General features: G+C 37.6%; 1 protein-coding gene across 10 annotated transcripts in view; it reads left to right on the top strand.

Moving 5' to 3' along the window:
* Positions 1 to 22,452, top strand: part of CFAP95 (cilia and flagella associated protein 95) — a 134,709-nt gene that overhangs the window by 91,221 nt on the left and 21,036 nt on the right. For all 10 annotated transcript variants that reach the window (XR_007401172.1, XM_025423349.2, XM_025423350.3 and 7 more), the window contains one exon: positions 17,696 to 17,753. Coding sequence is in view for 8 of the 10 variants with exons in the window: in XM_025423349.2 (XP_025279134.1) it covers positions 17,696 to 17,753 (58 nt within the window). In the remaining 2 variants the exon portion in view is untranslated. Of the gene's footprint in view, positions 1 to 17,695; positions 17,754 to 22,452 lie in introns of those variants that run through there.

The raw sequence follows: 22,452 nt of genomic DNA, 5'->3' as shown, positions 1-22,452 counted from the left end.
AGATCCAATATTGCAAATGAGATTTAGTATAAATATAATTTTAAGACCTAATTCCTCAGAAGCCCTTATTTAAATATGCATATGTAACCATGCATGGTCCTGGAATAATGGTTCATAGGAAAAGCTAGTTTTTTTTTTTGACAGGGAAAGGCCAACTCTGGCATAGAATACACGCTGTGTGAGAAGCATGCGCACAGGAGCCTGTGTCAGTTTGAGGGCAGCCAAGAAGTACTGACTACCTACTGGAGGATGGAGAAGTATGAAAAGTAGACCTCTTACAAAGACAGCTGCAACTACTGTGTCTTATCATTTTTACCAAATTTCATTGTCTCCCGGTGGTAGTGATTAGTGTATACTGTCAAAATTTTATAATAAATGTGTCTTGTTTCCAGAAGTTATCCAAATGTTTATGTGATTCACATGACTGGAGAAGAAAGAAATTAATAGTGTTTTGGACCACAGGGTAGCTATTGGATTTAGCGTGGTTTTTCAGAAAAGGCCTGGTATGGGAAAATAGGAGATGTGTTCTACTTCTAGACCTGCACTAAACCTGCTATGTGACCTTGTGCTGGCTAATAAACCTCTCTGAGTTCCAGTTGTTTCCATCTGCAAAATGAGGGGATTGAACCAAATGATCTGTAAAGTCCTTTCCTGCTCTAAAATGTTATGGTTCTAAGGAGAAAAGCATCTGTAGTCACATAAATGGACAAGTTAAATGAGGCCAAAAAGTAGTTCAGGCAGTTAAGTTTTCATTGTTGGCATAGAGCACTTATCCATTTGTGTGTGGAGTGAATACTTCACAGTAGCCATAGTGAGCTCAGGCCGCAGCTTAAACTCTTTCAATTTATTTCTCTCACTGGGGCATTTAGCATCTGTAAAACCTTTAGCATTCTTCAGAAGAAAGGAACTTAATATGAATAGTAAGAGGTGTTTTTTCTTTTCTTTTCTTTTCTTTTTTTCTCTTCAAGTACAGTTCAAGGCATTTGCTTTCTTTTCTAGTCAGGCACTTATGTGGTGGGGCCTGTCTCTTGGTAGATATCATCAAGATGTTGAACATTTTTCTAGAAGGAAAAAAGTTTTTTAAAAATGCCCTATGATGATGGTGATGAAGATAACAACAAAGAAAATGTGAAGTGGAGAGTGATAGGGTGAAAATACCAGGAGTGAGACAGACCAGAATCCCATGCTTGATTCCCCATCTTACTCATTGTAGGACCTTTTGTTTCCCATTCAGTGTAGTTTTGCTAGGCTGTACGCTAGTGGGCTGATTCTCCTCACTCTCACCTCCCACAAGCCCACATGTGAGCCATAGGTCCCAGGCCAAGCCACTCAGAAACCATTCTAGAATAGTAATTGAAGTTTGGGGCAAGATGCCCTAACATTCCAGGTGGCAAGTTACAGAGGGCATCTTTCTGCTGGGGGATCATCTATCTATAAACGAAGCTAAGCAGAGGTATGGAAAAAGCTCTGATGGTATTTTTATTATATGTGCTGTTAATTTCCCTCTTTTTTTTTTTCTTAATTGAGTTTGGGTTCTATAACTTATAACTTTAATATTAATAATAGAAAATACTTCTATGGTATGTATCATATGCCAGGCACCATTCTAAGGGTGCTAACTCATTTATTTCCTACAAAACTCTGTGACTTTGTTCCATCTTCATTATCTACATTCTATGGTGGGAAAAACAAAAGCATAGAGTAGTCAAGTAACATGCTCGAACTCAGAGCAGGTAATGAGGAGCCAGGTTTTGGACTGAGATTGTCTAAAGCCAAGGCTCATGGTTTTACCCACTCTTCTATGCTGCATGTCTGAATGATAGGCTAACTAAGAGAACTCTGAACATGGAGATGTTAATTGCTGCATTTAGGCAGGCCAGGCCTTGAGCACCAAGCCATTAAAGGAAGTACTGGTTCTTCTCTTGGAATATTTGAATTAAAAATTTCCATTTTTCAAATAATGTGGTTGCTGGTTCCTAAGACATGCCTTGGTCTTGGCTTGGTACTTTTCCCCTGTGAGGCAGGAATCCTGTCTTGAGTGCATGTCACCTTGCCTAGACTCCCTAGACTGGGTGGCTTGGTTGGTGCTGAGTGATGCTGGCTTTTCTAGTTGGCCATATTTGCTGAAATGATTTCAAAGTCAACCTAAATGCTATTACTTTTTGCAGAATTCCTGCATTTAAGGTTTCTTCCTTTAGCTGATGTACATTGAAACCAAATGGTGAAATATGTAGGATGCTTTCCATTTGTTAATATTTGGGGGTATGGCTCAGATCCTACTTGGCTTGTGTGCCTTGGCACAGGAGTGTTTTAATGGTGGGTAACAATAACCTATTTTATTGCTATCCTGGCAAAGTAACTCAAGTAATTTGATACAAAAATTTATGTGAAAGTACTTGGTATAGTATTTATTAGAGTTTTGGCATCATGGTAGATTAATGGCTGACTTTAGACCATCTCTATAAGTCTTTATAGACTCTAATTTCATTAGAATAGTCCTTTTTTTATTGGAGTTTAATTTGCCAACATACAGCATAACACCCAGTGCTCATCCCATCAAGTGACCCCCTCAGTGCCCATCGCCCAGTCACCCCAACCCCCTGTCCACCTCCCATTCCACCACCCCTTCTTCCTTTCTCAGAGTTAGGTGTCTCTCATGTTCTGTCACCCTCACTGATATTTCCCACTCATTTTCTCTCCTTTCCTCCTTATTCCCTTTCACTATTTTTTTTATATTCCCCAAATGAATGAGACCATATAATATTTGTCCTTCTCCAATTGATGAATTTCACTCAGCATAATACCCTCTAGTTCCATCCATGTTGAAGCAAAAGGTGGGTATTTGTCGTTTCTAATGACTGAGTAATATTCCATTGTATACATAGACCACAGCTTCTTTATCCATTCATCTTTCGATGGACACCGAGGCTCCTTCTGCAGTGTGGCTATTGTGGCCATTGCTGCTAGAAACATTGGGGTGCAGGTGTCCCGGTGTTTAACTGCATCTGAATCTTCGGGGTAATTCCCCAGCAGTGCAACTGCTGGGTCGTAAGGCAGTTCTATTTTTAACTCTTTGAGGAACCTCCACACAGTTTTCCAGAGTGGCCGTATCAGTTCACATTCCCACCAACAGTGCAAGAGGGTTCCCCTTTCTCCACATCCTCTCCAACATTTGTTGTTTCCTGTCTTGTTAATTTTCACCATTCTCACTGGTGTGAGGTGGTATCTCACTGTGGTTTTGATTTGTATTTCCCTGATGGCAAGTGATGCAGAGCATTTTCTCATGTGCTTGTTGGCCATGTCTAGGTTTTCTTTGGTGAAATTTCTGTTCATGTTTTATGCCCATTTCATGATTGGATTGTTTGTTTCTTTGCTGTTGAGTTTAATAAGTTCTTTATAGATCTTGGATACTAGCCCTTCATCTGATGTCATTTACAAATATCTTCTCCCATTCTGTAGGTTGTCTTTTAGTTTTGTTGATGGTTTCTTTTGCTGTGCAGAAGCTTTTATCTTGATGAAGTCCCAATAGTTCATTTTTGCTTATGTTTCCCTTGCCTTCATGGATGTATCTTGCAAGAAGTTGCTGTGGCCAAGTTTAAAAAGGATGTTGCCTGTGTTCTCCTCTAGGATTTTGATGGATCTTGTCTCACATTTAGATCTTTCATCCATTTTGAGTTAATCTTTGTGTCTGGTGTAGTTTCATTCTTCTGCATGTGGCTGTCCAAATTTCCCAGCACCATTTATTGAAGAGACTATCCTTTTTCCAGTGGATGGTCTTTCCTGCTTTGTCGAATATTAGTTGCCCATAGAGTTGAGGGCCCATTTCTGGGTTCTCTATTCTGTTTCATTGATCTATGTGTCTGTTTTTGTACCACTACCACCACCCTGTCCTGATGATCACAACTTTATAGTACAACCTGAAATCTGGCATTGTGATGCCCCCGGCTCTGGTTTTCTTCTTTAATATTCCCCTGGCTATTCAGGGTCTTTTCTGATTCCTCACAAATCTTAAGATGATTTGTTCCAACTCTCTGAAGAAAGTCCATGGTATTTTGATAGGGATTGCACTGAATGTGTAAATTGCCCTGGGTAGCATTGACATTTTCACAATATTAATTCTGCCAATCCATGAGCACGGAATCTTTTTCCATCTCTTTGTGTCTTCCTCAATTTCTTTCAGAAGTGTTCTATAGTTTTTAGGGTATAGATCCTTTACCTCTTTGGTTAGGTTTATTCCTAGGTATCTTATGCTTTTGGGTGCAATTGTAAATGGGATTGACTCCTTAATTTCTTTTTCTCCAGTCTCATTGTTAGTGTACAGAAATGCCACTGACTTCTGGGCATTGATTTTGTATCCTGCCACACTGCCAAATTGCTGTATGAGTTCTAGCAATCTTGGGGTGGAGTCTTTTGGGTTTTCTATGTACAGTATCATGTCAACTGCAAAGAGGGAGAGTTTGACTTCTTCTTTGCCAATTTGAATGCCTTTTATTTCTTTTTGTTGCCTGATTGCTGAGCCTAGGATTTCTAGAACGATGTTCTAGGACTTCTAGCAGTGGGGAGACTGGACCTCCTTGTCGTGTTCCTGATCTTAGGGGAAAGGCTCCCAATGTTTCCCCATTGAGAATGATATTTGCTGTGGGCTTTTAGTAGGTGGCTTTTAAGATGCTGAGGAATGTTCCCTCTATCCCTACACTCTGAAGAGTTTTGATCAGGAATGGATGCTGTATTTTGTCAAATCCTTTCTCTGCATCTATTGAGAGGATCATATGGTTCTTGTTTTTTTCTCTTGTTGATATGATCTATCACGTTGATTGCTTCATGAGTGTTGAACCAGCCTTGCATCCCAGGGATAAATCCCACTTGGTCATGGTGAATAATCTTCTTAATGTACTCTTGGATCTTATTGGCTAGTATCTTGTTGAGAATTTTTGCATCTGTGTTCATCAGGGAGATTGGTCTATAATTCTCCTCTTTGGTGGGGTCTTTGTCTGGTTTTGGAATTAAGGTGATGCTGGCCTCATAGAATGAGTTTGGAAGTATTCCATCCCTTTCTATCTTTTTGAACAGCTTTAGTAGAGTAGGTATTGTTTCATCTTTAAATGTTTGATAGAATTTGTCTGGGAAGCTATCTGGCCCTGGACTTTTGTGTCTTGGGAGGTTTTTGATGACTGCTTCAATTTCCTCCCTGGGTACTGGCCTGTTCAGGTTTTCTATTTCTTCCTGTTCCAAATTTGGTAGTTTGTGGTTTTCCAGAAATGCGTCCATTTCTTTTAGATTGCCTAATTTCTAACTTATTGGCATATAGTTGCTCATAATATATTTTTTAAATTGTTTGTATTTCCTTGGTATTGGTTGTGAGCTCTCCTTTTTCATTCATGATTTTATTAATTAGAGTCTTTTCTCTTTTGTTTTTAATAAGGCTGGCTAATGGTTTATCTATCTTATTAATTCTTTCAAAGAACCAACTCCTGGTTTTGTTGATCTGTTCTACAGTTCTTCTGGTCTCTATTTCATTGAGTTCTGCTCGGATCTTTATTACCTCTCTTCTTTTGCTGGATGTAGGCTTCACTTGCTGTTCTTTCTCCAGTTCCTTTAGCTGCAAGGTTAGCTTGTGTATTTGAGTTTTTTTCCAGTTTTTTGAGGGATGCTTGTATTGCGATGTATTTCCCTTTTGGGACTGCTTTTGCCATATCCCAAAGATTTTGGGATCTTCATTCTCATTAGTTTCCATGAATCTTTTTAATTCTTCTCCAATTTCCTGGTTGACTCATTCATCTTTTAGCAGGATGGTCTTCAACCTCCACGTGTTTGAATTTCTTCCAAATTTCTTCTTGTGATTGAGTTCCAGTTTCAAAGCGTTATGGTCTGAAAATATGCAGGGGACAATCCCAATCTTTTGGTATCAGTTAAGACCTGATTTGTGACCCAGTATGTTGTCTATTCTGGAGAAAGTTCCATGCACTTGAGCAGAATTTGTATTCGGTTGCATTCGGATGTAAAGTTCTGTAAATGTCTGTGAAACCCATCTGGTCCAGTGTATCTTTTAAAGCTCTTACTTCTTTGGAGATGTTGTGCTTAGAATATCTGTCATTTGCAGAAAGCGCCGTGTTCAAGTCTCCCAGTATAAGTGTATTATTATCTAAGTATGTCTTAACTTTGGTTATTAGTTGATTGATATACTTGGCAGCTCCCACATTAGGGGCATAAATATTCATGATTATTAGGTCTTCTTGTTGGATAGATCCTTTAAGTATGATATAGTGTCCCTCTTCATCTCTTACTATAGTCTTTGGGATAAACTTTAATTTATCTGATATGAGCGTTGCTACCCCAGCTTTCTTTTGAGGACCATTTGAATGGTAAATGGTTCTCCAACCTTTTATTTTCAGTCTGTAGGCATCCTGGTCTAAAATGAGTCTCTTGTAGACAGCAAATAGATGGGTCTTATTTTTTTATCCAGTCTGAAACCCTGCATCTTTTGATGGGATCATTAAGCCCATTCACGTTCAGAGTTACTATTGAAAGATATGAATTTAGTGTCATCATAATACCTATTTAAAATAGCCTTTCAAGTTACACCCACAAAACTGAAGTTCAGATTTATTTGCATCTTTAGGTGTGCTCAGTGCTCAAGTTAAAATTATGAAGATAGCTTTATTCAACTTACTTATTTGGTTTCTAGTCTCCAGAAGTAGCCATCAACTATCCTTTCTTTCTCTGTACATGCATTCCACAGCTCCCATGAAGAGGCAGAGGTTATCTGCCTGTCTTATAAATCTGGGCTGGCCATGTGACTCATTTTGATCAATAGAATAGCAGAAGTGATGCTCTGGGACATATGAGTACAGACCTTATGAGACTAGTAGTTCCTATTTTCTGAATCTTGGAATCTAGCCAACATGCTATGAGAAGCCCAAGATACATGGAGGAGAACCAAGACATTGTGTTTGACAGCTCCAACTGAGCTCCCACACTACAGACAAAACTGACTGCCTGACATGAAAATGAGTAATCTTGGATATTCTAGACTAGTCAAGCACCTGGATGACTGTAGCTCTAATTGACATCACATGGAGCAAAAAACCCTACCCAGCTGAGTCCAGTCATCCCACAGAATAACCAGAGATAATAAAATGATTGTTATTTTAAGCAAGTAAGTTTTACAAAGCAGCAATACATAATTGAAGCAACCTTCATGACTCTAACAACAGAGATTATATGACTACTTCTACCATTATTTGGCCTATGGGTGAATTTTTGTCATTGCTACTCCACTGGGGATATAAGCAGTTCAAACTTTTGGGACTGATGAGAGCTAATATAACAAGTGAGTGGCAAAGATTTTCAAAATGTCAATATCATGGAATTTCTATTTGATCCTGACACTTCCTTTTATTCCATGTATATTAATGATGAGCCTGTGTTACTAATATTACTCTTTATGATGTTGGAAGATTATGTGATTGTCATAATGTTATAATTACTAAAATCTTCAGCATGTCTCAGTGGATAGTGCTATACCATGCATCGTTGAGCTATAGAAATGGTTTCACAGTAACAGGAACTTTCTAGCATTACAAAATCTTTGCTGCTATCTGTATTTAATTTGATTCTGTATTTGGCACTTATATAGTTAAATTATTACCTTAATGTATAAACCTTATATTGTTCATCCGAATGGCTTGCAATAGTTATTAGGCCTGAGAAAATTATGTTTGTCCCCTATATCTGAATGTATTCTTTCAACATAATGACTGCCTCCTGTGAATTAGGAACAGTTAGGTATTTGGAACATAGAGATAAGACACCTCATTCCTGAAGTAGCTCATTGTCCAATACATGAGCAGAAAAATAACTAGTCAATACATATCAGTAAGAAATACACTTGGCTAAAAGTAACAGGAAACCTACCTAATAGCAACGTGAATAATTAAGAAATTTGTTCAGCTGGCATGAAATGTAAGGGAGTCGAGATTGGTGTGGCACCTACTGATGTCATCAAAAATGCAATGTCTTCTTGTCTCTTTTCTCTGCAAATTTTACTAGTAACTTTAATTCTCATAATGTCAAGAGGGTTGCTATGCATCCTAACATCAGTCTGTTCTATGAGGGAAGAAGTGAGATAGTGAAGACGTAGAGAAAGGTGAGGGAGAAGGAAGATTGGAACAGATGTTGAATGAGCCAGCCTACACCCTGCATGCTATGATGAACAGAGGATACAAGAAAAGCACATAACTCAGATTTGGAAGGTTGGGAATGAATTCCAAATAGATGTGAAACCTTAGCTGAGTGATGAAGTTGGAGTGGGAGTTAACCAAATCAGCAGGAGAGAAGGACACCCAAGAGAGGATTAATATTGGACGTATGAAGGCAGGGGAAGGTGGCACCCATGTTGGGCATTCCTGGTTCACAGAGTACAAGTGTTCAGTGATAGCAGCTAAAGTTGGAGGGAGATGTTTAGGGCAAAACAGGCAGGGCCTAAAAGCTATATTAAGGAGTTTGGACTTTATCATGAAGGCAAGAGTGAATGTTTTGAATGTTTTTCAAGTATGGGATAGAACAATCAGATTGTGTTTAGAAAGTAGAAGGCAGGGACACCTGGGTGGCTCAGTGGTTGAGTGTCTGCCTTTGGCTCAGGGTGTGATCCCTCGGTCCTGGGATTGAGTCCCACATCAGGCTCCCTGCATGGAGCCTGCTTCTCTCTCTGCCTAGGTCTCTGCCTCTCTCGCTCTGTGTGTCTCTCATGAATAAATAAAATCTTAAAAAAAAAAAAGCAGAAGGCAGATTTGTAGGTGACTGGAATTGCAGTCAGAAGGCTGTTGAACTAATCAAGACATCTTTAGTGATGGCGGTGTAGAGGAAAAGGTTTCGTATTTTAGATATTTTAAGAGAGAAGAATAGGCATTTACTTGATAACTGATTCATCTTAAGGATAGAGAAGGTTTAACATTGATTCCAAGGCTTCTGGTTTAGGCATTGGAGGGTTAATGGGGCCATTCATTGAGGCAATGAAGGTAAGAGGAGGAGCAAATGCCAGATAATGGGTGGATAGTTGAGACTTGAGCTTGAGCAGGGTCACTGACCCAGATCCAATTGCTAATATATGTCCTAACTAGTTCCTCTGCCTCCAGGCTTGTCCCTTTCAATCCATTCACCACACTGCCCCTTGAATATTTCAATTAAAATGCAAAGACAATGAAGTTCTTCCACTGTTTAATTAGTTTCATTGCAATATTATTATTATTTTTTTAAGATTTTATTTATTTATTCATGAGAACACACAGAGAGGATTGAGAGAGAGAGGCAGAGACACAGGCAGAGGGAGAAGCAGGCTCCATGCAGGGAGCCCGATGTGGGACTCGATCCCGGGTCTCCAGGATCACGACCTGGGCTGAAGGCGGCGCTAAACTGCTGAGCCATCCGGGCTGCCCGCAATATTATTTTTTCTTCGTGTGTTAATGAGCACATATTATGTGTCTGGTACTGAGCCAAGGGCTTTACGTGATGTATTTCATTTAATTCTCTTTCTTTGAGATAGACACTACAGCTATCTCCATTAAAAAGGGACTCGGAGAGGTAATGTAACTTCCCAAAAGTTCCTTACCTTTAAGCACCAGAGCTGGGTTTTAAACTCATGTCTGGTTTGACTGCAGAGCTTGTGTTGTTAATCACTATAATACATTATCTTTCATGCTTAAATGTGTAGAGTGCTCCATCCCTTCAAAGTACTCTTACAATGCATGATCTACTATCTATTTCCTCCTAACATTTATACAAGGTCATATGAATAGGTATCTTTGTAATTGTATAGGCAAGGAAATCAAAACACAGAGATAATCAAAGATTCCAATTTCTCATTAATTAATCTACCCATCTAGTCTGTAAGTATTTATGGTAGAGATACTGATGAGGGTAATTAAAGTGTAAAGGGTTTAAATGACTTACTCAAGGCTCACTGACCACTTAACCATAACAGCAGAGAGTAGACCAGAACCTCTGGGTTTCCAGGTCTGTGTTCTTGAGGGAAGGGGAAAATTACTTTCAAACTTCTGGAGAACTTAGCAAGGGCTTGGCTTGGATCAGGACTAAAAACAGACTCAAAGTGTCCACCTCTTGCCCCCTAGCCTCCTTAAGGTTGATTTTTAGGATGGACGTCAAGGACCTAATGCTAAGTGAAATAAGTCAGTCAGAGAAGGACAAATATGGTATGATTTCATTCATATGCAGAATTTCAGAAACAAAACAAATGAACAAAGAAAACAAGAGACAAGTAAAAAGCCAGACTCTTAAACACGGAGAACAAGCTAGTGGTTGCCATAGCAGAGAGGTAGGTGGGAGGATGAGTGAAATAGATAAAGGGGATGAAGAGTACACTTGATGAGCACTGAACCATTACAGAGTTGTATCATCGTATTGTACACTTGAAACTAATCTAACACTGTATGTTAATTATTTTTTAAAAATGAAGGAGTAGGGATCCCTGGGTGGCGCAGAGGTTTGGCGCCTGCCTTTGGCCCAGGGCACGATCCTGGAGACCCGGGATCGAATCCCACGTCGGGCTCCCGGTGCATGGAGCCTGCTTCTCCCTCTGCCTGTGTCTCTGCCTCTCTCTCTCTGTGTGTGTGTGACTTTCATAAATAAATAAAAAAAATAAAAATTTAAAAAAAAAAGAAGGAGTTAACAAAGATAAAGATAAGAGACCCTCCCCCAGAATAGAAAATCCATCTTAGGAGAGCAGGGGAAGTTATCCCCAGGACTAAGGCTTCCCAATGTGCCTGTTGTGCAGCAGGTTGGGAGAGCAATCTCTTGAGACCAGAGCAGAAGTCTTCAAGAGAAATTTTCTAAGAAGTAACATTAACTGAATATATTGAGATGAGAATTACACAGCTAGGGAAGTTTGAGGGTAGATTAGTGGTACATTAAAAAAAGTTCTGGCATTCAGAAGATGTTCAACTATCAGATTTGCTCTGTGTGGCTTCATTCTGTAGGTAGAAGGAAGAGGAATCTCCGCTCAATATGAGATTTAAAAAGAATGATGATTTCTGTTAAGAATGAGACAGAATTTCCCAGAGAGGTTGTAAGCTCCTCTTTCCCCTTACCACACAGTCAAATAGGATCCATAGCCACAGGGGCTATGCCCATCCTAAATAATGGGTGCTGCCTCCCCTGCTGCCAGCAATGGGATTCATTCCAAATTAACTCTTTGCTTTTTTGAGTCTTTGCATCACTTACTCAGATTCAGACTCTTAGGAGGGCCATCTGATTTGCTGAGTATATGTCACATGCCCTTGTTCTTGTTGCTGGGAAGCTGGGTAAGAAAATAGCTGCACCTCCTTCAGACAACACAGAAAAGAAGCAGTTGACCTTTAAAGTTTTTCCAAGTCTAAGAAACTGTGATTCCATGGGTTTTGGTGTATCATTCTGTCACAGATCCACATGTTACCACAGGGGTTAGTGCAGTTGTAGACATTTTAACTAATACCATGGCTTTAATAATAACTTCAAATTCAGACTTCTTTTCCTTTTTCATCTTGCAGAACACCATTAGTTATTTTCTAACTTACAACCATAAAGGTGGAAGAGGGCATATGTGGCCAACTGTGACTGGTGCTGGGCAAAAGCCAACTGTCCACCTTCCAAGCTTTCTTACAGCATAGCATTATACTGGTAAATTTACCAGCATCTGGTCTTCAGTTTTACATTTCCGGAAAGACCGTTTTATCTGTGCTACAGAATTAATCTGAGTCATGGAGATTGACTTTCACTCATTAAACTCACAAGAAAAGCCAATATTCTAATTAGTTAATTTATAATGAGAAATAAAATGTTCAAGCACACCAGTCATATCAGCCTAACAAAAGCATTCTTGCTTGGTAAAAAGAAGGCAAATTATAATCAAAATGTTGTTCAGAGTGTTTGGAATCAGAACAAGGTGAGTTAGTTATAAGATTACAATGATCGATGGCCTTAGACTCTGATTACCTGATAATAGGACTCTTTCAGTTAAGTAAAAAAATGTACAATTAAAATTTTGAGCCAAACGGAGGTTTTATTAAAAGAGTTTGTTTTTTTAAAATATTTTATTTATTCATGAGAGACACACAGAGAGAGGCAGAGACACAGGCAGAGGGAGGAGAAGCAGTTTCTACACAGGGAGCCTGACATGGGACTCAATCCCGGGTCTCCAGGATAAGGCCCTGGGCTGAAGCAGCGCTAAACCGCTGAGCCACCAGGGCTGCCCATATTAAAAAGAGTCTGAATTACCACATGGAACTCTGGAAAATTCCCTGGAAGAACTGAACTTTGGAAACTACTGGAATTGGGACCAGGATTCTCTTTCCTTTGGCTTTCTTTTCTCCCTTTGAGGAGAGGGACTTTACATCCCAGGGTTCTTAACACAAGACAATGACTGACCCTTTCTCATTCAACTGTAGTAAGAAATTCCATGGTAGAACGCTGATGGAATCTGAGCTGGACCTATCAGCTGTGGGTAGTGATGGAGTGGTACAGCAGGGTACTGGACATTTTGCACAGGCTTGTTTAAGATGATTTCAGACAGGGCAGCCCTAGTGGTTTAGTGCCGCCTTCAGCCTAGGGTGTGATCCTGGAGACCCAGGATCGAGTCCCATGTCGGGCTCCCTGCATGGGGCCTGCTTCTCCCTCTGCCTGTGTCTCTGCCTCTATCTCTCTCTCTGTGTTTCTTGTGAATAAATAAATAAAATCTTTAAAAAAAAAAAAGATGATTTCAGACAATGAGCTAACGTAATAGTTGGCTCTCGTAAATCCGATTGGAACACTGACTTTGGTATATTGCCGCTCTGCTCCCAGAATCTCCCAGAGGGGTCTGTTTATGAGCCAGAACACTTCTTCCTCATGCCTAGAACCCATACCATACCTTCCTTAATTTTCTCATCTCTGGCTTTCATGAGTTTCTCTGAAGGCCATTTCTCTTCTAATGAACTTATTCTTTCATTATATTCTTTATTTGGCTATAGCCTTCAGCTGATATCTAAAAGGAAGATACCTATGTTGATTTTCCATAGCTTTATTTTCAAGAGACTATCTTGTTTCAAATTGGATGAAATATATCACTTAAAGATTTTTGCCCCGGGGTGCCTGGGTGGTTCAATTGGGTAACCATCTACCTTTGGCTCGGGTCCTGATCCCAGGTCCCTGGGATCAAGCCCTGCTTTGAGTAGGGGGCTCCCTGCTCACCAGGGGAGTCTGCTTCTCCCTCTCTTGCTGCCCTTCCCTCTGCTTGTGCACTCTCTATCTCTCAAATAAGTAAAATCTTTAAAAAAAAAAAAAGATTTTTGCCATCTGAATTTAATCTTATTTGGATTTAATCTGAATTATTATTCAGATTAAAAAGTGGAAGAGGGAGGGGAGATTACAAATGGTTTATAACTGACTGTCATTCAGTATTGTAAAAGTTTCCATTTTGTTGAACCACATTGCATTTTCAGAAAGATCACTGAATATTTTAACCTTTCACCTTTATTTACTTTGAGTTCTTGTAGTAAATCTATATATTTTTATATTCTGATTTTATTTTTATTGCTTTATGCATTTGATTAATTTCTCAGGGCCTTCCTTGTATCAGACTCTGTGCTGGGAGGTGATAATAAAGAGAGGGAGAATGGCTTGAGCTTGGGTAGAATGGGTTTCTGCCTGCTTTAAGTGCATTGAGAGATGCCCAATGCCACCTTGCAAATTTGCCTGCCCAGAGCAACACTCTATTTGACGGGTATAATGATAATTATACCATTTGAGTCATAACTTTGGAGGAGAATAGGGTAGGGAAACAAGTTCACTGTCACCTATTAACACAAACATTTTAAGATTATGGGATATTTCCATATAAAATACTCTTCAGACATCCATCTACTTATTACCCAGTTATAATGTAAGTTAATATTTTTGCCATATTTGCTTATTTTTTTTTAGAAAGACAATTTATGATGACTTACAGAGTCATCCAATATATCCACCATATTGATGGACATTAACTCCCAATTTTTCACTGTTACCAATAAAGCTACATTGAATATCTTTATATATGTCTCCTTAAGTATATATACAAGGATTTCTTAATACACAGAAATATAATTGCTGGTTATTTAGATATATGCACCTTCAATTTTGTAAGATGTTGCCATGAGTGGTGTATAAATACGCTTATGCTTTCGTACCCTTATAAACATTGTAGAGATTTTTAATTTTCACCAAATGGATATAAAATGGTACCTTGTTTAACTTTGCATTTTCTACTGAATTTAAGACAATTTTCAGACTGAATTTGCTTTCAAGTATTTGATGGCCATTTCATTTTCTTCTACTGTGAACTGACTATAGCCTTAGGCCATTTTCCCATAGGCTTTTATTGATTTCTAAGAATTTTTTGTTTATTCTGGATACTAATATTATTTCACTTAATTTTATAATTATCTTCTTTTTGTCTATGACTTCTCTTGTAACACTGTTTATGGTGTCTTTTGATCAATAGAAATTTTAAATTATAATTTAATCAACAGTCATACATAAAATGTCAGATCGTAAACCTTTTAGAAATTATACATATACACACATGTATGTATATGTAGCATATATTGAGTTGTCATCCATAAATAAAAGGCTATTTTATATCCTTCAGCAAATATTGTAATTTTTGTCATAAATATCTTTTAAATCTTGTTAGACGTATTCCTACAGGAACATTAGAGATTTTATTGCAGTTATAAATGAGACATTTCACTTTAATTATACTTTCTAATTTCTTGTTGCTGGTATTTGGGTATGCTATTTTTGTATATCGATCTTGTATCCAACAACCTTCATGAAACTTGCCTGTTGCTATGATTTGTAGATTCTCTTGGATTATTTTTAATATAGACAATCTTATCATCTGTGGAAGATGAAAATTTTGTTTCTTCCATTCCAGTTATTACACTTATGCTTCTCCTTCTTGTTTTACTACATTTTCTCAAATCTCCAGTATATAGTACAGAATCCAGTTCACTGAATAGAAACACTGATGAAGGATTTCTGTGATTATTTGGGAATGTTTCTGGAGATGGTTTTCATCAGCTTAGTTTTGATTCTCGTTTACTGTTTTCTTCTTATAGTAATGTTGCACTTCTCTGTTCATTTTAAGTATGTTGAATTTTCCTGGACTAGCAGCAATCAGGTAATTCTGAGGAGGGGCAATGAGATGTTTAAGCAGTTTTCTCAAACTCTTAGTTCAAGAGTGCCCTCTACTGTTGGAACAGTGAAGTGAGCTTTATTTCATTAAGGGTATCTTTTTTGAAAGTGTGATGCTTCTAGGACCCTTAATTTTGGAACTTGAGTTTTTATTTTTCTTTACCTTGCTAATTGTCTCCCAATTTCCCAGGGACAGCACCTTCCAAGACTGCCACTGTGATCTTGAATACTATCCAGGCCTCTTTCTTGAAAAGCCAACCTTCAGATCCTCTAGTCTCAAACTTCTCTCGGTATTGTCTCATCAGGGAAGGATGCCTTGCTTTCTGGGGGTGATGCACCTCTGTGTTCCATCCCCATTATGAACTTGCCACCTTCTCTCGTGTAATCCCCACCTGATTTTGCTCCAGAATGGGCTCTGGATCGGGTGTTACTGATTCTGAATTGTTCTCTCACCTACATATAAACTGAAATTTGTAGTCTTCTCTAGCCACTGTTATACTCTGGGCATGGGCATTATATGATTTTTATTTGCTTTTGCTGTTGATCTATATGGTTTGGGAGGATATATGTAGGTATGGGTTAAAGGAACCAAAGGACCTAGGAATGTATAGCATCTTGTCCTAACTATGGATTTATCATTTTATCTTTGTGATTCTGACATTTTTTAACATATATTCATGTTGTTAGGTTTATTGACTGATACTTGTTCCTTTAATCAGTAGATAATCTTTATAACTAATAACTTTTGACTCAAAGTCAATTACATATGATATTAATATAAGAACACTAACTTAATTTGGGTTAATATTTTCTGGATATGTCTTTTTATATGCTTCTACTTTCAAACTTCCTTTGAAAATAATTTTATTCTAGGTATAGAAGTATAGAATTGTACTATATAATACATATTGACATTCAGTTTAAGTCTGAGAAATACTTTCACTGATGAGTTTAACCCCCCTTTACTTTCATTGTGATTGCAAATTTTTATTTTATGATTTTGTCTTATGAGCAGAAATTACTTTTCTTTCTTCCTTTTATTCTCCTTTCCCTTTTTTTATTAGATGGATCCTTCAAAAAAATATTTGCTAGTTTGAAAATTACACTTCTAATTTTTGTTCTCCTAGTACCCAGTGCTTATTTAAAAAAAAAAAAAAAAAAAGACCTTCTTCATTCATGAGAGACAGAAGCAGGCTCCACGCGGGGAGCCTGATGTAAGGCTCAATCCCAGGACTCCAGGATCACACCCCCAGCTAAAGACAGGCGCTAAACCACTGAGCCACCCAGGAATCTCTGAGTAGCTAGTGCTTAAACTTGAGTCTACATCAGCATCACCTAGTGGTCTTGTTAAAACACAGACTCCTAGGCCCTACCCCCAGTTTTCTAATTCAGCAGATTAGGGATAGGTCCCATTTGTTTGTATTCCTAATAAGTTTCCAAGTAATGCTAATACTATTACTCTGGAAACCACACTTCAAAAGCTTAACAGGAACTGGTGGTTACCACTAGGTAAAATATTAGCACCTGTACCCAATGAGTTTGACTTCCTTGTTATTTTGGAATTCTTTTACTTGCTGAATTCTCTTTCCCAGTAGCATAGCCATGAATTAAAATGTTTAAATTTCCTTGTGCCCAATATTTTTAGGTATGCAGTTCTCAGACAAATTTCTTTGATTGTCCCGTAATATTGCCAGAAACAGAGCTGTATTTATTTTGTTTATTTCTCATAGAAAACAATTTCTTTCCCACCCTGAGTTCCAAATAGAGAAGCTTTCTTGCAAGTTTCTCTGGATTGATAGCTGGAGTTTCTTTGGTTTCTTCTGTTTGAGAGTACAGACTTTATAGGCTTCTGGCTGTAAGTAGTAGTTCTTTGTCTTCTGTGAAACCAAGGCCATGTCTCTAGCCCTTCATATGCAGTTCAAGCTCTAGCTTCTCACTTTGGCACATCATCTATGGCTTCCCATTCTAGTGAGTATTCTCTTCATTTCTAGTACGTTAGGGTTTCCCTTTGGAGCTTAGCTGTGCTTGTAGACTTGGGTGAGGGAGGATTTATTTATTCAGTACTGCTATGTGTTTAATGGGGTGGAAGTTGGGAAAGATATATAATCTCAGTCTACCTGGTTACCTTATGTTATCTTTTTCATATGTCATCTAGCAGAGAACATGGAGCATAGAGTCAAAAAGATTTGAAGGACAGAAAGTAGATGGTAAAGAGAATCCCAAAAGTCTGGAATGCACTTACTCTCAGGGACTTGGCATTGGTAGCATATCATTAGTAAGGAGAGTAGTGAGTGGTACTGAATTGGAAGTAATGGAAGGATGGGCATCCTGTGGTGGTAGGTAATGCTATGAACAAGGTCTGGGACATTGCAGGTTTTAAGAATTTTATTGGGGCCAATTGTCCTTGAAATTTTTTTATTTCATGTAAAGTATATAAGACTAAACATTTTAAGTGTCATTCTCCTCTCAAATATTGACTTATCCTTCATAGGTATGCATTGACAACATATGCTGAAGAATATGCTCCACCATATGCCTATCAGCCACTTGTGAGTATAAAATGGCTGAAAAGCCTTATTCTAATACTTACTTATGTACTTAACATGATTCTTTACATCTAGTGTAAAGACTGGTACAATAGTCGAGCTTGGGAAGAAAGGACAAATTGCTGAGATTCATGATATTTTATATTTATTTAGAGATATTAGCTATTTGTGGGAGTCAATGGAATGTTTTATGGTTATGATTTATTTTTGGAAGTTTATAGATTTCAGAAAGGAAATATTGCAGTGTCCAGAATATGTTATTTTCTTCCTCATCTTGTTTTATTCTCCCTTTCCTTGAATTCAATTTATGTGGAATAAAACCCTACCTTTCTAGTCGTTTGTATTGCACTGACACATAAAAGTAAGTGGTTTAATTTAGCTCTGGGAGATGCATGTGTTGATAAAATATGTCCAGTTTATAACTTCATTTTACTTGTACTTAAAAAAATTATACAACAGAAACAAAATAAGGCTGCTTCCTCTTAGTCTCGACTGGTACAATGGGTAAGAGATTTAACTATTGAAAAAGAGGAGGAAATAGTCATCTTTATTTTAAGAGCATATGATTATCTTCCTAGGAGAACTAAGATATTAAACTGAGAAGTAGCCCAGCTAGCTCAGTCAGTAGAGCATGAGACTCTTAAACTGAGAAGTAATTAGAAGAAATAAGACCATTTAGTTAGGCAATTGAATACAAAATAAGTATATCAAAAACAATCTTTGCTTCCTATCAGCACTAACTGTTTAGTAAACGATAAAAGAAAAAAACACGAATTACTATAGCAACAGAAATTTCAAATACTTTTGTGAAGAAAATTCTAAATCAAATAAAGATCAATGAAGAAGATGTGGTAGTTTGTCTCCAAAGATGATGGCCTTTCCACAAGCCCCTTCCCCGGGACAAGGTGACTGAAGCTCCACCTTTTGAATCTGAGCTGTCAGGTAACTGATTTGATCAATAGAACATGACAATAGTGACACTATGGCAGGTCTAGGCTAGATTGAAGAACACTGCTTCCAAGTCTTGGAGCCCTGAGCTACCATGTAAGAAATCCAGGCTACTCTACTGGGAGGAGAGGCCATGAGGAGGAACACTGATGAGCCTGGTTCATGAATGAGGAAGCCTTGAGCATCCAGCCTCGATGAGCCTGAACTACAGCTCCAGCTGCTATCTGACCACAACCCATGAGAGATTCCAGGAAGATAACAATAAATTCTTGTTTGAAGCCATTAAGTTTATTTTTAAAAATGTACTCTCAAAGATAACTGAGACAGAAATCTTGACTGCAAGGAAATAACCATTTTAGAAGACTGGAAAACTAAATTAATTATGAATTAAATTCATAAATGTAATTATATTAAAAATCCCAATGGATTTTGTTTTCTATTAGAACTCTAATTATAAGAGTTACTTGAAAGAATAAACTGATGAGAGTAATCAAAAGTTTTTGAAATCATCATAAAACCAACTTAGTGAAGTATAAGATTCATGACACTATACTAAATTTTGTGTTCTTATTTATTTTTTCTCATTTAAAAAGAACATTTAAACCATAAAGAAAGCAAATATGATAAATTATGGATTAATGCCTGATAGGTAAAGAATTTATACATATTGGCAGGAAAATTGTTAAGACACTAGAGAAAGAGCAAAGGACAATATATAGATAATTTACAAAATAAGAAATGTAAGTAACTAGCTAATACATATAGGGAAAACCCCAACTGACAAATTAATAAAAAATGTGAATTAAAACAATAAAACATTTTCTGCTACTAAAATTGGCAATATTTTTAAAAATAATAATATTTAAAGAGTAAAGATGGGATGAAATGAGTACTTTTATTTGTTCCCAGGAAGACTGTAAATTGCTTTAATCCTTCTGGAAAGGAATCTGGCAATACGTATCAAGATACTATTTGATCTAATTTTCCTTTTAAGGGATCCCTGGGTGGCGCAGTGGTTTGGCGCCTGCCTTTGGCCCAGGGCACGATCCTGGAGACCCAGGATCGAATCCCACATCGGGCTCCCGGTGCATGGAGCCTGCTTCTCCCTCTGCCTGTGTCTCTGCCTCTCTCTCTCTCTCTCTCTCTGTGTGACTATCATAAATTAAAAAAAAAAAATAATAATTTTCCTTTTAAGAGACTTCCTCAGAGAAAAATAACTACGAATAAAATTTATATCCAAGGATACTCATCACTGAATTATTTGTAATGGCAAAACTTGGAAAGTATCTAATGTTTTAGCATTAACAGTAGTACTATTAAATATGTTATAATTGTGTGATGAGATATTTTGTAGCCTTTATAATGTTCATTGATGTGTTCTGATAAATCCTGATTTAAGGTTAAGAAAAACATTAGGATACAAAATTGTATACATATAAAATGTATTGTATTAGTATAATATATAAATATCATATATGTATAAACTAGGTAAAAATATAGAGGAAAAAAACCTGAAGAAACTGTCAAATGCTAGTAAGGTTGGCCAATGGATGGTGAAATTCTAGATGATTTCTTCATCTTTACACAGTTTAGAATTTTCTAATACAACAAGCATGATTGCTTATATTCTGAAAAACCACAAGGAAACAAATATATTTTTTAAAAATGCAATTCAGGCCCATTTCCTTACATACATGGGATCTGGCTGCATCCCTAAGTTGCAAGACACATAATTAAAAACCCATGTCAAAGGACTAATTTCTCCACAGAAGTAAAGGCAAAGAACGTGAGATATATTCTCAAGGTGCATAAATCTTTGGCCATTGTGTTGTATATTCATGCTTTTAATTTTTTTAGCAATACTTCTAACGTTTCTCATGTTGCTTGTTTCCACATTAATAGCACAACACACCATGGCAGTTATTTGGCTTTATTTAGAGTTTTGTTCATTCACCTTCAAGTTCTTTGCCAAAGTAATTGATATTGAGGCATGTTTTTTAGCACTGCTCCTAGCACCCCCATTCAATGAATGCTTATGTTGTTACATTGTTATAGGATACCAAAAAAATTAAATCATAATAACAGCAAATGGTTAAATAATAGTAGAATAGTGACTGAACTCTGACATAAAAGTTACTGTGCACATAAATAAGTGTATGATTCATAAAATATTGACAAAAGAAAGAGAATATTTTTTTCTTGCTAGAGACTTCACCGTGTGGACTTAGCATAAATACAGTACACCATTTTCAGGCTATCATGTTTGCAATTTTGGAGTTCCTGAAGAAATCTAAAAATATTTGGGCTCATATTTCAAATATTTTGCATGAATTGAAACTATTAATTTTTATATTATCATTTTTAATATTTTTAAATTAATATTTGCACAAAGTGGGATAGTGTTATAGGAATTCTAAAGTGAATGCAAGTTATCATCCCATAGCTCTAGACATGAGTAAATAAATACAGAGTATTAGAAAGCTATGGTATCATTTTTAAGGAGAGAAATGAAAGAGAATTACAAGCTATTTCCTTGAAACTCCACCTCTTAAGTTGGATATTTATTATGGCTCGCCTCAATTTCAGCAAGATACCTTCTCTTTTTTTTTAAAATAAATTTATTTTTTATTGTTGTTCAATTTACCAACATACAGAATAACACCCAGTGCTCATCCTGTCAAGTGCCCCCCTAGTGCCCATCACCCATTCACCCCCACCCTCCTCCCCTTCCACCACCCCTAGTTTGTTTCCCAGAGTTAGGAGTTTTTATGTTCTGTCTCCCTTTCTGATATTTCCCACACATTTCTTCTCCCTTCCCTTATATTCCCTTTCACTATTATTTATATTCCCCAAATGAATGAGAACGTACAATGTTTGTTCTCCAATTGACTTACTTCACTCAGCATAATACTCTCCAGTTCCATCCACGTTGAAGCAAATGGTGGGTATTTGTCATTTCTAATGGCTGAGTAATATTCCATTGTATACATAAACCACATCTTCTTTATCCATTCATCTTTTGATGGACACTGAGGCTCCTTCCACAGTTTGGCTATTGTGGCCATTGCTGCTAGAAACATTGGGGTGCAGGTGTCCTGGCATTTCATTGCATCTGTATCTTTGGGGTAAATCCCCAACAGTGCAATTGCTGGGTCGTAGGGCAGGTCTATTTTTAACTCTTTGAGGAACCTCCACACAGTTTTCCAGAGTGGCTGCACCAGTTCACATTCCCACCAACAGTGTAAGAGGGTTCCCTTTTCTCCGCATCCTCTCCAACATTTGTGGTTTCCTGCCTTGTTAATTTTCCTCATTCTCACTGGTGTGAGGTGGTATCTCATTGTGGTTGTGATTTGTATTTCCCTGATGGCAAGTGATGCAGAGCATTTTCTCATGTGCTTGTTGGCCATGTCTATGTCTTCCTCTGTGAGATTTCTCTTCATGTCTTTTGCCCATTTCATGATTGGATTGTTTGTTTCTTTGGTGTTGAGTTTAATAAGTTCCTTATAGATCTTGGAAACTAGCCCTTTATCTGATACGTCATTTGCAAATATCTTCTCCATTCTGTAGGTTGTCTTTTAGTTTTGTTGACTGTATCCTTTGCTGTGCAAAAGCTTCTTATCTTGATGAAGTCCCAATAGTTCATTTTTGCTTTTGTTTCTTTTGCCTTCGTGGATGTATCTTGCAAGAAGTTACTGTGGCCGAGTTCAAAAAGGGTGTTGCCTGTGTTCTCCTCTAGGATTTTGCTAGAATCTTG

The sequence above is a fragment of the Canis lupus genome, chromosome 1 (assembly GCF_003254725.2).
Source record: "Canis lupus dingo isolate Sandy chromosome 1, ASM325472v2, whole genome shotgun sequence".
Classification (NCBI taxonomy): Eukaryota; Metazoa; Chordata; class Mammalia; order Carnivora; family Canidae; genus Canis; species Canis lupus.
The sequence above is the reverse complement of the archived record's forward strand: the minus strand, read 5'-3'. Positions and strand labels throughout refer to the sequence as shown.